Source organism: Apus apus, chromosome 27 (genome assembly GCF_020740795.1).
Source record: "Apus apus isolate bApuApu2 chromosome 27, bApuApu2.pri.cur, whole genome shotgun sequence".
NCBI classification, from domain to species: domain Eukaryota; kingdom Metazoa; phylum Chordata; class Aves; order Apodiformes; family Apodidae; genus Apus; species Apus apus.
This window is the reverse complement of record NC_067308.1, coordinates 1,070,355-1,081,966: the sequence shown is the minus strand read 5'-3', so window position 1 is coordinate 1,081,966 and position 11,612 is coordinate 1,070,355. Positions and strand designations below refer to the sequence as shown.

The 11,612-nt window shown below is 54.3% G+C and overlaps 2 protein-coding genes across 2 annotated transcripts; both read right to left on the bottom strand.

Annotated features, from left to right (window-relative positions):
- Positions 1–632: 632 nt before the first annotated feature.
- Positions 633–2,055, bottom strand: LOC127394924 (loricrin-like). The gene is made up of 2 exons (XM_051641231.1): positions 2,047–2,055; positions 633–1,238 (listed from the first exon to the last, which is right to left on the bottom strand). Exons 1-2 carry the CDS (start codon positions 2,053–2,055, stop codon positions 633–635), a joined length of 615 nt encoding a protein of 204 aa, XP_051497191.1.
- Positions 2,056–4,347: 2,292 nt separating this feature from the next.
- On the bottom strand, positions 4,348–5,361 carry LOC127394923 (loricrin-like). Its single transcript, XM_051641230.1, has one exon. It carries the CDS (start codon positions 5,359–5,361, stop codon positions 4,348–4,350), a length of 1,014 nt encoding a protein of 337 aa, XP_051497190.1.
- Between the last annotated feature and the right edge of the window lie 6,251 nt (positions 5,362–11,612).

The window sequence follows — 11,612 nt, the reverse complement described above, 5'->3', positions numbered from 1 at the left end:
GTCGGGGAGCCTGGTGTGTAATTGTTTCCAGGTAAACAACCTTGTGCTCCTGAGGTCACGTTGTAAATAATAACCAGTCAGAAATCACCTGGAATTTTTCCATATCTCCTCACTGCAGGTCCCAGAGTCTGGGACTTGTGCCCATGCAGAGGGTCTGGGAAGGGCTGAGTGTTCCCATTTGGTGGGAGCAGTGTGGGGGGAACTCTGACTTCAGCAAGAGCAAAATGAACAAAAATCCTTCCCTTGCTGTTAAAAACAATGTCTTTTTATTCTATTCAATGAAATATTAAGTGGTTGTAAAATAGACATTAAAAATGTTGGAAGATGAATCTTGTGATGTGGAGTAGACCCCTTTGGAGTGAAGGAGCCAGAAATCAAAGGAATCATTCAGATACTGGGATATCCCACAGACTCGGAGGTTTTATTTTCCAACCCATGAGCAAAAGGAGCTGGAGAGGAGGAGCTTTTCCCAGGACTGAGGCACAAATCTCTTTTTCCCAGCAGTGCTGGCACCAGGGTTGCTGGCACAGCCCAAGGTGAGGAACCCAATGCTCCTTGACCATAACGACACAGCTGGGGAGAAGCCACATTGGGGCCCATCCAGAGCACTTCTCCTTGAGCTGCTGGGTCAGTCACTTCTTCTCACTGGGGGGCCAGTGGTTGGTCTTCTTGCTCTGCTGGGGCTCGATGTTGGGAATGACCACGGGGCATTTCTGCTGCAAGGCTTGGGAAGATCCAGCACCTCCAGAGCTGAACTCTGGGCACGAGTATCCCCCGGAGCCGTAGCCCGATCCCCCGCTGTACCACCCTGCCCCACCACCTCCCCAACACGTTGGCAAGGCACTTTCTCTTGGTGACACATCGTATCGTATCCCACTGTGGTAGCTGGATCCTCCACCACCCCCTGAGTCCTCACTGCTCCCTATTCCATGCCCAGTGCCATAGACTGGGACTGTCCCCCCAGTGATGCCCCAGGCAGTTGTCCCCTCTCTGTCACGGCTGGTGATTACAACAGATCCATCACCTCCACAGCTGTACCTCCCCGTGATGTCCCAGGTAGATGATGATGGCCGATAGGGGGAGGGTCCTCGGTCGTAGATGATTGAGCCTTCTCCATCACAGAAGAAGGAGCCATGTCCGTGGATGTTGCCACTTCTGCCTCCTCTGTGGTGGGAGAAGATCTCATGGCTGTAGCCCCTGTTCCGGCGGGGACACCTCCTGCTGAACCACTGATAAATCTGAAAGGGGAAAAACCACTCAAACCTGTACTTATTTTTGCCTCCCACAGCAGGTGGGAGGTGACCAGTGGTGGGGTCAGAAAGTCAACACCTCAGAGCAGGGCACTGCCCGACTGCTCTTCTAATCTGAGAGCATTTTGTCTCCTCCTGGGAGAGCTTTTCTCTTTCTTATCGCCAGGGAATCAAAATCTGAAATACATTCTTTAAACGTCTCATCACTGCTGTGGTTCTCTCTGCTCATGGTCCTGACTGTGACCACAGAGCTGTGAGAACAGCAAAGATCATCCTGGCTGCTGGTTTTCAACCGAGGCAAGGCTGGTGGATCTATGTTTCCATGCAAGATGACACTGTTGGTTGTATTCTTGCCATCGTTGCGTAGCATCCCAGAAGGTCTTTTACATAAGGTGATTGGCACAGCCCTGGAGGTCACAGAGTCACAGACTCATTTGGGTTGGAAAGGACCTTAAAGATCATCCAGTCCCACCCCCCTGCCATGGGCAGGGATACCTCCCACTTGATCAGGTTGCTCCAAGCTCCATCCAGCCTTCCACGGATGGAGCAGCCACCTCAAAGATCATCTGGGTGGTCTATAAGGTCCCTTCCAACCCAAACAGTTCCATGACCTAAAGATCATCCAGTCCCAACCCCTGGCATGGGCAGGGACACCTCCCTTTAGATCCTGAGAACTTTGCCATGGATTCTCAGGCATCCTGGGCAGAGCTGCGAGCAGGTGTCAAGATCTCAACTCAAGTTGTCTCCCACTCCCAGGAATCTGAAATAATTAAGTCTCAGAAAAGAGCAGACTTACCCTCTTCATCCATCTGAAACACATTTTGGAGATAAAAGTCAACTGAATGAGGAGCTTTCCCAGACAGGAACCTTTATATGGCATTTAACATATATGGGAAGTGAGACACCCTAAGGAATGGCAGGGATTTATTTACCAGGCAAGCTCTGATTTCAGTGGGTGCTTTGACTCGTGACATTTGATCAATATCTTTCCTTCAAGCTGCTGGTTGCGTTGCTGGTGGCAGTAATTGCTTCTCCTGCTTAATGATCCTGTTCCTGTCCTCCTGTCCTGAGCTACAGAGGACCCATTTGGTCCCCAGGGAGGTGGCAACGCTGGGGGAGAAGAGGGAGGGTGGGTGGGAGAGTGGGTGTAGGGGCCTGCTGAGCCAGAGGATTAACCAGCCTGGGGCAGAGGGTGGTGGTGGCCGGGTCCTGCAGCATCCAGATGAGCCACCTCCTCCACCATCCGAGCTAATCATGATCTTCTGGTCAGATCCCCCACTGCCACCACTGGATCCTCCTCCCATGCCAAAGCTGGATCCTCCACTACAACATCCAGAGGATCCCTCACTACCTCCACCTCCAATTATGATCTTTGCTCCTGAAGACCCACCACCAGATCTTCCTCCCATGCCACCACTAGTATCCAGATGAACAACCTCCTCCACCACTTATCTTCTGGCCAGATCCCCCACTGCCACAGCTGTAACCTCCTCCCATCCTTTAGCCTGAAGAGTCCCCCTGCAGCATCCAGAGGAACCTTCACTACCTCCATCTTCCATCATGCTCTTTGATCCTGAAGACCCACCACAGCAAATTGGCAAGGAGGCTGTGGTTCAGTGGTGCGGCAGTGCTAGTGACATGGCTGGAAGGGTGGGTGGGATCAGTGGGAAACCAGGAGATGGTCAGTGGGTACCCAGAAGATGTCCTAGATACCCAGGAGGTGCTCTGGGTACCTGGAAGGCAAATACTCAGAAAGCATCTGGTGGTCAGACAGCAGGTTGATCCCTCCGGCATCCTACTGGTGTCTCCAGTGGGAGGTTTCCTGAGGAAGACCTTTGCATCTGAACTAGTGAAGTGCCCAGCTGAGGTATTTTGCAAGAGATGGTCCAAAAAATCTTAGGGGCCACAACCTCCTTGGGCAACATGATCTTGTGTCTCACCACCCTCACACTCCAGAATTTCTTCTTAATGTCCAACCTAAATCTCCCTCTTCCAGCTTAAAACCATTGTCCATTGTCCCCTCACACCCTGGTGAAAAGCCCCTCCCCAGCTTTCCTGGAGCCCCTTCAGGCACTGGAAGCTGCTCTAAGGTCTCCCTGGAGCCTTCTCTTCTCCAGGCTGAACACCCCAACTCTCCCAGCCTGGCTCCATAGGAGAGGTGCTCCAGCCCAAGGATCATCTCCATGGTCTCTGGTCTCCCTCCAAGAGCTCTATGTCTTTCCTGTGTTGAGGGCTCCAGAACTGGACACAGTACATCCTTTCTCTGGCTTGGACAGAGCACCAAACACCAGGGACACTTTTGGAGAGCTGCTGTGGCCATGCCAGCAGTGCTGCCCATCATGTTGTCCACACTGCAGCCTGAGGTGCTCCAGCTCAGCCCAGCTCCTGCAAGTCTGCTCAGCTCTGAGCAAGGTTGCCCTGGGGACACTGAGTTTCAGCTTTGGCAAGAGGCCACGTCTACAGGCAGAAAGGGGTGGTGGTGCTGCCCTCGGCACTTCAGAGGAGGTTTCCACAGGTTGGGCAAGGAGGGGTGAAGGCCTGGAGGAACGTTTTGGAGTGTGCTGAGCTGCCTGAGGGGGTCCCTGCTGGGCTTGTGGTTTCCTTCTTCATTGACCCGAGGGGTGAAATTTACCCTGAGTGGAGCTGCTGTGGGGTCTGCAAAGCTGGGGTCTGCATCTAGCTGGAACTAGGTGGTCTTTAAGGTCCCTTCCAACCCAAACCATTCCATGAGCCTATGATTCTTTACAGAGAGGAGTGAGACATCTCCTCAGATAGACTTCTAGCTTCTAAGACCAGAAGATGCTGGTTGAGAACCCAATTCAGAACAAACAGCCAAAAAAGGCAAATTTGAGATATTAGGACATTTATTGGGTAGATAATGTGATCTTTGGAGGAGCTGCAGAGCCTTAGCAACACCCAACACCAGCAGCTGGGCACCAGGCTGGAAATCCTGGAGTCCTCAGCACAGTGGTGGATCAAGGGAGGAGAAGAGGACATGCTGAAGAGAAAGAGGCTAAGAGAGGCAGGTCTGGAGGGGAGAAGGTGACATGGAAGAGACAGGGCTGCTTCTGCTGAGTGCCAGGGCCACTCGTGGCTGTTACTTCTGGTGGCAAGGGGACCAGTGGCAGGTCTGCTTGGTCTGATGGGACTCGATGTGGGGAATGACGATGGGGCATTTCTGCTGTGTGGACCCTCCACTGCCCCCTCCAGAGCTGATGATGATTGCATGGCCTGAGGAACCACCGCTGCCGCCACCGGATCCTCCACTGCAGCACCCAGAGGATCCTCCACTGCTTCCACCTCCAATGATGATCTGGCCTCCCGAAGACCCACCACAGGATCCTCCTCCCATGCCACCACTGGATCCACCACCACAGCATCCAGAGGACCCTCCACCTCCAATGATAATCTGGCCTCCTGAAGACCCACCACTAGATCCTCCTCCCATGCCACCACCTGATGCCCCACCACAGCATCCAGAGGATCCTCCACTGCTTCCACCTCCAATTATAGTCTTTGATCCCCAAGACCCACCACTGGATCCTCCTCCCATGCCACCACTGGAGCTCCCACCACAGCACCCAGAGGATCCTCCACTGCTTCCACCTCCAATGATAATCTGGCCTCCTGAAGACCCACCACTAGATCCTCCTCCCATGCCACCACTGGATCCCCCACCACAGCATCCAGATGATCCTCCACTGGATCCACCTCCAATTATAGTCTTTGATCCCCAAGACCCACCACTAGATCCTCCTCCCATGCCACCACTGGAGCTCCCACCACAGCACCCAGAGGATCCTCCACTGTCTCCACCTCCCATGATGGTCTTTGATCCCCAAGACCCACCACTGGATCCTCCTCCCATGCCACCACTGGATCCCCCACTACAGCAGGATCCACCTCCTCCACCACCAGAGCTGATGATGATCTTGCCAGAGCCACTGCTGCCCCCACCCCAGCTGCCTGAGCTGGAGCCCCCACAGCAGGAGGAGCCCTGTGCCTGGTGGCCAGAGGAGCTGCCTCCATGGCAGCTTGAGCCCCCTCTGTGGCATCCACTGGACTGGGAGGACATTCCATGGCAGCCTCCGGAGGTGTTTCTGGAGCACATCTTTGAGCAGTGAACCTGCAAGAGAAAATGCTGTCAGAGAGGAGCCCCTTTGAGATGCTGCTGGACCTGCCCAGCAAACCAACATGGAGCAGAACCCCGGAAACCCCCCATCTGCCCCATCTTCTGCAGCCCTGCAAGAAGGACCTGCAGAAATGCCCTCACCCTTCTGAAAGAGCAGGAAATTCCTGCAAGGAAAAGCTCCAGGGTCTGCAGATCAAAAGAGTCCCAGAAAATCTCTGCATGCAGGAGCTCTGAGGGTCCCTCTGGAGCTCTGCACACATGGTCTGATGAGCTCAGAGCCACTGGTCTATAAACTTGAGATCCTCCTGGATTTACAGACTCCTGACACTGGAGCATCTGGAAGTTCAGCCCTGTTTGTGTGCCCTCAGAACATCAGCAACAGCTCCTCCTGCAAGGAAGGCGTCTAGTGTCTTGTTGGCACATCACGCTGGATCCTGGAGAAGCCCATCTGATGTTTCCCTCATTCAAAGCACCCTCAGAGATCTGCTGGTGGAGCGACCTCTCTGTGGAAAGGTTCAAAAAGGTCCCTTGTGAAGGGTCTTACCTTCAGCTCAACTGGAAGGGCACGCAGGGCTGGGTGGCAGGTGAATGAGGAACCTCTGGCTTGGTGAGCTTTTATCCTCTGTGCGTTCTGCTCTTGAGGGAGGTGAGACACCCCAAGGAATGCAGAAAGATCTACTGGCTGAGCGTGGCCTCAGATGCCTCCTCGTTTGACTCACTTGCAGCAGAGGTGGTAGGAAGGAGATGGTTCAATCAGGTTCTGCAGAGGAGCTGTTAATTCTACTTAATGATTAATTTCCGGGAGTCTTGCTCTGGAATGTTGGGGGCAAAAGGCTCCTGGGGGTCTACCTTGGGGATCCACAAGGCATTTCTGCAGGGCTGAAGCTTCTCAGGTGCTCAGCAGAGAGTGGAGGTGGAGCAGATGCTGAGGGATGGACGTTGGAGAGAGTTTGGGCTAGAGCGTGGTGGAAGGACAGGGGTAAAGGATCTGCTGGAGCAGAGTCCCAGGGAGTTCTGGGGGAAAAGGGTCTCTTCAAGGACTGAGGAGCCAGATGGGGAGCAGGAGCACATCTAGGGAAAGGCAACTGTGTGCTCAACAGGCCAGGGGTCCCACCTCTGATGGGGCAGTGCACCACTTTGGAGCACATCAAGCCAGATCCATTTCCAAAGGCCCCGTGGGGACGACAGAGGCGTGGGGGACATGTTCCTCACCCTTTTGGGAGCCCAAGGTGGAGGCTCTTGTTGGATTTAGCAACTTGATCTAGTGGGAGGTGTCCCTGCCCATGCAGGGCGTTGGAACTAGATGATCTTTAAGGTCCCCTCCAACCGAAACCGTTCTACAACCCTATGACTAAGCAGAGAGGTTTGTTCTCAGCTCCAGCTTCCTGGGGATCCTGACCACCAGGCTGTGGTGGGGAAGCCTTGACATCTTTCTGTTTGCAGAGGAGCATTTGAAGACCATCAAGACCCAACCACTGAACTCTTAAGACATGAGCCATTTCTCCTGCCTCAACAGGACCCATTTTCTGAGGGTCCTGCTTCACGGAGCAGCCCACCCACACTTGAGGCTGAGGAGGCATCTGGGTGTTGGACTTGCTGCAGCGTGACAGTTTGTCAGGGCGGTCGTGGCAGCGTTGCCTGCTGAGCTCTGCAGCAGCTTCACCCTGTCCCTGTGTCACACGTGCTTGGAGGTTGACAACAGCACCCACGGGACATGAGCGGAGGACAACATAATTGGGGGGGTTCAGCCAAGAGGATGGGTGACAGCAGCAGGCCCAGCCCTGTCACCATCTACAGGGAAGCTGGGGAGGGACTTCTGACAAGGTAGTGAGAAGACAAGGGGGAATGGGTTAAAACTGGAGAAGGGAGATTGAGGTTGGACATGAGGAGGAAGTTCTTCACTCTGAGGGTCATGAGACCCTGGCCCAGGTTGCCCAGGGAAGCTGTGGCTGCCCCATCCCTGGCAGTGTTGAAGGGCAGGTTGGATGGGGCTTGGAGCAGCCTGGGCTGGTGGGAGGTGTCCCTGCCCTTGCAGGTGCCACAGCTGCTGGTGGGTGGACATGGCACAACCCCCAGGTTAAAGAGCAGCTTTGACACCTTGTTGAGTGGATGCAAGAGGCTTCATGGTGGACACTGCCCCAAATTTGGGCCACGCTGCCTGTTTCCTGATGCTTTGCCAGGGCTGCCCTACAGCCCAGTCACCACAGATGGGCCAACAGGTCATGTCACCTTCCAGCCCCACCAACACAAACATCTTTGGGGATGGTCCTTTTGTGAACGTGGTTGGGAGGGAGAGAAAAACCTTGGCCAGACCCTACCATCCTTTCTCCCAGCAGCTTCCTTGGTGCACAGCAACCCTGACAGCCTGGGACATGGGGAAGGAGCTGCTGGGGTTGCAGGAACTTCCCAGTTTTTATATCAGAGGCAGAAGTCCCATCACCCGTGATCCATCAAGCATTTCCATGGCCCATGATCCCTTTGATTCCTAATTGTGTTTCCTGCCAACCACTTGTGTGAGGGAAAGGGACAGAAGAGCCTCTTGGCTTAACATTGATGGAATTCAAGACTTGACATCTCCCCTGTCCTGAGGAGGCCCCGCTGAGGAGTTCAGCACAAATGCTACTCAAGGTTTGTGACCATAATTAATGGGGTTTTTTTGTGAAAAATCTAGAGAAATGGAGAACATCAACCCCCAACTACATCTCCAAAGGATCCTGGTGTCTGCGTTGGACATCCCTGCAGTGAGACCCAGAGTGTGGGCTGCTCTGGGAAGGGGAAACCGAGGTGGACCTGCTCCCCAGGTTCAAGTTGCAGCCTTGGTGGCTGTTATTTGCAAGAGAGACACAGATCATCTGCTGGAGAACCAAGGTCTCTCTCAAGCAGGAGCTGTTGACACCAATCTCCTCCAGGACTGCAGCTGAAGAAGATTTCACAGCTGAAGATCTTGGATGCATTGCTCATTTTTTGGAAGCAACCAAGGGGCTGACAAGGGAGAAGAGCAACCAGGCAAGAGCAGATCTTTCTGATCACGGGGATTTTTATTTGCCTTCACATGGAGGTGAGAAGAGACATCAGGAAGTTCACAGCACAGGGGTGGGGCACAAGGGAGGAGAAGGGAAGAGGACAGGTCGGTGGAAACAGTCAAGCTTGGAGAAGGGAAGCAGGGCTGTTCTTCTGAGTGCCAGGGCCACTCGTGGCTGTCACTTGTGGCAGGGGGACCAGTGGCAGGTCTGCTTGGTCTGATGGGACCCGATGTGGGGAATGACGATGGGGCATTTCTGCTGCATGGAGCCTCCGCTGCCCCCTCCAGAGCTGATGATGATTGCATGGCCTGAGGAACCACCGCTGCCGCCACCGGATCCTCCACCGCAGCACCCAGAGGATCCCCAACCTCCTCCACCTCCAATGATGATCTTTGATCCTGATGATCCACCACAGGATCCTCCTCCCATGCCACCACTGGACCACCCACCGCAACATCCAGAAGATCCTCCACCTCCTCCACCTCCCATGATGCTCTTTGATCCCCAAGACCCACCACTGGATCCTCCTCCCATGCCACCACTGGAGCCTCCACCGCAGCACCCAGAGGATCCCCCACCTCCTCCACCTCCAATGATGATCTTTGTTCCTGATGATCCACCACTAGATCCTCCTCCCATGCCTCCACTGGAGCCTCCACCACAGCATCCAGAGGATCCTCCACCACCTCCACCTCCCATGATGCTCTTTGATCCCCAAGACCCACCACTAGATCCTCCTCCCATGCCACCACTGGAGCCTCCACCTCCTCCACCTCCCATGATGCTCTTTGATCCCCAAGACCCACCACTGGATCCTCCTCCCATGCCACCACTGGAACCTCCACCACAGCATCCAGAGGATCCTCCACCTCCTCCACCTCCCATGATGCTCTTTGATCCCCAAGACCCACCACTGGATCCTCCTCCCATGCCTCCACTGGAGCCTCCACCACAGCATCCAGAGGATCCTCCACCTCCTCCACCTCCCATGATGGTCTTTGATCCCCAAGACCCACCACTAGATCCTCCTCCCATGCCACCACTGGAGCCTCCACCTCCTCCACCTCCCATGATGCTCTTTGATCCCCAAGACCCACCACTGGATCCTCCTCCCATGCCACCACTGGAGCCTCCACCACAGCACCCAGAGGATCCCCCACCTCCTCCACCTCCAATTATGATCTTTGTTCCTGAAGACCCACCACTGGATCCTCCTCCCATGCCACCACTGGAGCCTCCACCTCCTCCACCTCCCATGATGCTCTTTGATCCCCAAGACCCACCACTGGATCCTCCTCCCATGCCACCACTGGAACCTCCACCACAGCATCCAGAGGATCCCCCACCTCCTCCACCTCCAATGATGATCTTTGTTCCTGATGATCCACCACTAGATCCTCCTCCCATGCCTCCACTGGAGCCTCCACCACAGCATCCAGAGGATCCTCCACCTCCTCCACCTCCCATGATGCTCTTTGATCCCCAAGACCCACCACTGGATCCTCCTCCCATGCCACCACTGGAGCCTCCACCTCCTCCACCTCCCATGATGCTCTTTGATCCCCAAGACCCACCACTGGATCCTCCTCCCATGCCACCACTGGAACCTCCACCACAGCATCCAGAGGATCCTCCACCTCCTCCACCTCCCATGATGCTCTTTGATCCCCAAGACCCACCACTAGATCCTCCTCCCATGCCTCCACTGGATCCACCACCTCCTCCCATGATGCTCTTTGATCCCCAAGACCCACCACTGGATCCTCCTCCCATGCCTCCACTGGATCCCCCACCACAGCATCCAGAGGATCCTCCACCTCCTCCACCTCCCATGATGCTCTTTGATCCCCAAGACCCGCCACTAGACCCTCCTCCCATGCCACCACTGGATCCCCCACCACAGCAGGATCCACCTCCTCCACCACCAGAGCTGATGATGATCTTGCCAGAGCCACTGCTGCCCCCACCCCAGCTGCCTGAGCTGGAGCCTCCACAGCAGGAGGAGCCCTGTGCCTGGTGGCCAGAGGAGCTGCCCCCATGGCAGCTTGAGCCCCCACTGTGGCATCCACTGGACTGGGAGGACATTCCATGGCAGCCTCCGGAGGTCTGTTTGGAGAACATCTTTGAGCAGTGAACCTGCAAGAAAGAGCATCTTTTGTCCTCAAGAGCAGCCAATGCCACCAGGAGAATTCCCCCCAGCCAGAAGGACCCATGCAGAGCCCAACACCTTCAGCCCAGTCTCCAGAACTGAGGAACTTCCTTTCTTCCAAGCACTCCATGATCCATGATCCCGTCCATCATGGAGCCTTTCTCTAGCAGGAGCTCATCAGATTGCTCAAATAAATCAACCCACCACTTAAAGTCTTCTACCCAAAGTGGCCCCATCTTGATCTCTACACTGATGACTTGCAGCACTAAATCCATGACTTGATTGAGGGTCCTGTCTCTTTGGGGTGTGGGGTTTTTTTGGGATGGAATATACTTCGTTTGGTCAATTTGGGGTCATTTATCCAGCCCCCTCCTCCCCACCTGAGGGTCACACCTGTGACCCATTTTTCTCCTTCTTTTGTTCCAGCACATAAGAAGTTCAGCACAGCCAAGGAGTGACCTTGGCTCTGCCCACCCTTCTCCAGCACCATCCATAAACATGGTGAGCTCCAAGTCATAGGATCATTTAGGTTGCAAAAGACCTTCAAGATCATCAAGTCCAACCATCAACTCAGCCACTGGGCACCTCACTGAACATCCATGAGTGAGAAGCTCCATTTTGTTGGGAAAGGGGTGGAAGGGTGAGTTTCTAGGAGTATTTTAAAGCCAAATGATTCTCTAACTCCAACAACTGGAGGTGAGGTGGGAAAAGCTGACGCTGAGTGATCAACAAGTTTGGGACTTCAGTGACTGAAGTTAATTAGAAGAGACTTAACTGAAAAATAATATTATTAAAAGAAAATTGGTTCCATCCTGGCTCAAAGCAGGACACACGGGATGATCCTGCTTCTGTTGACATCAACAGGAGATTTAAATCCATCAACCAACCTTCCAGCCACCACCCACCAGATGTTCTTCACCAAAGCATTTAGGTTTTGCAAGCACGAAAGTAGGAGAAGAAACACCTCACTCACCTTTCCTGCCTCCACCGAGGTGTCCAATAGAGCAAAGCTGAGCGAATGAAGCTCTGGGAGATCCAGCAACTTTTATACCCTTTTT

Bases quoted from the DNA above. Each gene is read 5' to 3' on its own strand.
- LOC127394923 (XM_051641230.1), bottom strand. From the start codon at position 5,361: ATGTGCTCCAGAAACACCTCCGGAGGCTGCCATGGAATGTCCTCCCAG.